The sequence below is a fragment of the Cricetulus griseus genome, chromosome 7, assembly GCF_003668045.3.
Source record: "Cricetulus griseus strain 17A/GY chromosome 7, alternate assembly CriGri-PICRH-1.0, whole genome shotgun sequence".
Classification (NCBI taxonomy): domain Eukaryota; kingdom Metazoa; phylum Chordata; class Mammalia; order Rodentia; family Cricetidae; genus Cricetulus; species Cricetulus griseus.
The window spans coordinates 133,020,624-133,022,577 of NC_048600.1; the positions used below are offsets into that span (position 1 = coordinate 133,020,624).

Consider the following 1,954-nt stretch of genomic DNA (forward strand, 5'->3'; position numbering starts at 1 on the left):
AGAGACCTCCTGAGCACATGACCAAGACTCACCTGGCCCCTGGCAGTCTAGGAACTGCCCTGGCACAAGGGCCAAGTGGCGATGGGCCTGGGCACTATACCCTCACGCTCTTTATCCTGGGTTAGATTGTCTGGCCAGTCAGCTTTCCAAGGATTATGGGAGGCGGTCTAGGCCCAGCCAGGGCAACAGGAATGAGGGAGGTGGGTAGTGTTGGTACCACTCTGAAAGATTTGGGTGGCCTGATAGGAAGGCTGACTGTTGTCAGCCAGCCAGCCCAAAGCAGCAGGAAAATAGCTGCCCATAGTCACGTCTGTCCCCCACCCCCACCGCACCCCACCCCTATCATTTAGCCTTAGGCTCAGGGCCTTGATATTAGGGGACAGGGTTCTCTATGGACTCTCTCCAGACTTCATTATCCTGGCTCTCTGCAGCCTGTGGAGGGGTGTACACACCCCAAGGACCGAGACGTGTAACCCCTGCCAGATGTGGGGGGAGGCTACCCAGAGGCATGCCCCTCACCCGGCTCCACAGTCCCTATCCCCTGCTGCTGTTGCTGCTGCTGTCCTGCCTGGTGAGTGCTGTGCCCCTCACCCTCACGGAGGGCTGCCTGCTCTGTGGAGAAGTGCTGACAGCTCTCAGTCCTGTCTGTCTTTCTGGCTGCTTGCCCACCTGTCCCCCAGGCAAAGGCACCCTCTGCCCAGGTCATGGACTTCTTGTTTGAGAAGTGGAAGCTGTATGGTGACCAGTGCCACCGCAATCTGAGCCTGCTGCCCCCGCCTACGGGTGAGTTCCACCTGCAGCCTGCTGTGTCCTGTTGCCCTGCCTGAATGTGCAGTGCAGAGACCTCCTTATGGAAATGTGACAGTAACACTCAGTGGCTTTTTCCTGCCCAGCCACCTGCCCCTGGTTACAGGCTAGGTGACTGAGCTCCAGAGAGGCAAGTGGCTTCCCCCAGGCTGCATAGTCAGGAAACAGTAGAAATGCAGAAGCACCCAATAGCTGGCATGTTTGCTCTGCTGTCCTCGCTGCTGTAGGACACTCCTGTCCCCGGGCAGCTGATGCCTCTGCTTTCACTGCTCACAGTGGGCCAACAGTGGATAGGGCCAGTGGTGGGTGCCAAGAGAGATTGGGTCCATACCATTATTCAGTGCCTAGGAGAGAGGGAGAAGGACATAGGAACTGTGGTTGGGACTGGGACTGGGCCTGGCAAGAATGCCAACCAAACTGGGGGGATCAACGTCTGGGAAGGAATGTATTATAAGGACGGAGGGGCCAGTGGGATGGCTCAGCAGATCAAGGCTCTTGCTCTGGGACCCACATAGTGAAAACAGAAATGATTGTTGCAAGTTGTTCCGTGATCCTATGCACACACGCATGTGCCTCTGCTTACATGTACACAGACACACACACACAATAAACAAACAAATAAATGTGAAAATGTAAAAACTAATTTAAGCTGGGTGGTGGTGGTGGTGGCGCACGCCTTTAGTCCCAGCACTTGGGAGGCAGAGGCAGGCAGATCTCTGTGAGTCTGAGGCCAGCCTGGTCTACAGAGTTCCAGGACAACCAAGAGTACAAAGAGAAACCCTATTTAGAAAAACCAAAACCAAAAAGAAAAAAAAAAATCAAAAAACCAAAAAACCACACACACACACACACACACACACACACACACACACACACACACAACAACAACAACAAAAAACTAATTTAAAAGGAAGGCACAGTTTGGAGCACATTTCAGATAGGCAAACTCAAGTGTTGGCTGGGCTGGAGGAGGAGGTGGGCGTGGAGTCCAGGAGGCAAGATAACTGGCCAGGGTCTGTGCCTTGTGCCCCACATCAGGGAGGCAGCCCCTTTGGATGCAGTAGGCTCAGCGAAGTGATAGTGATGCTCAGGGGACTTCTGGTCCTGATTTGGAGCCCCTCCTCCACCCTCCGTCTTCACAGAGCTC

General features: G+C 54.4%; 1 protein-coding gene across 1 annotated transcript in view; it reads left to right on the top strand.

The window, feature by feature from the left end:
- Positions 1-508: 508 nt before the first annotated feature.
- The window catches only part of Gcgr (glucagon receptor), a 5,269-nt gene continuing 3,823 nt past the window's right edge, over positions 509-1,954 (top strand). Inside the window, exons 1-3 of the mRNA XM_035448286.1 lie at positions 509-571; positions 681-783; positions 1,950-1,954. The exon at positions 1,950-1,954 is cut by the window's right edge and continues 103 nt beyond it. Coding sequence (XP_035304177.1) covers positions 509-571; positions 681-783; positions 1,950-1,954 — 171 coding nt within the window. The remainder of the gene's footprint in view (positions 572-680; positions 784-1,949) is intronic.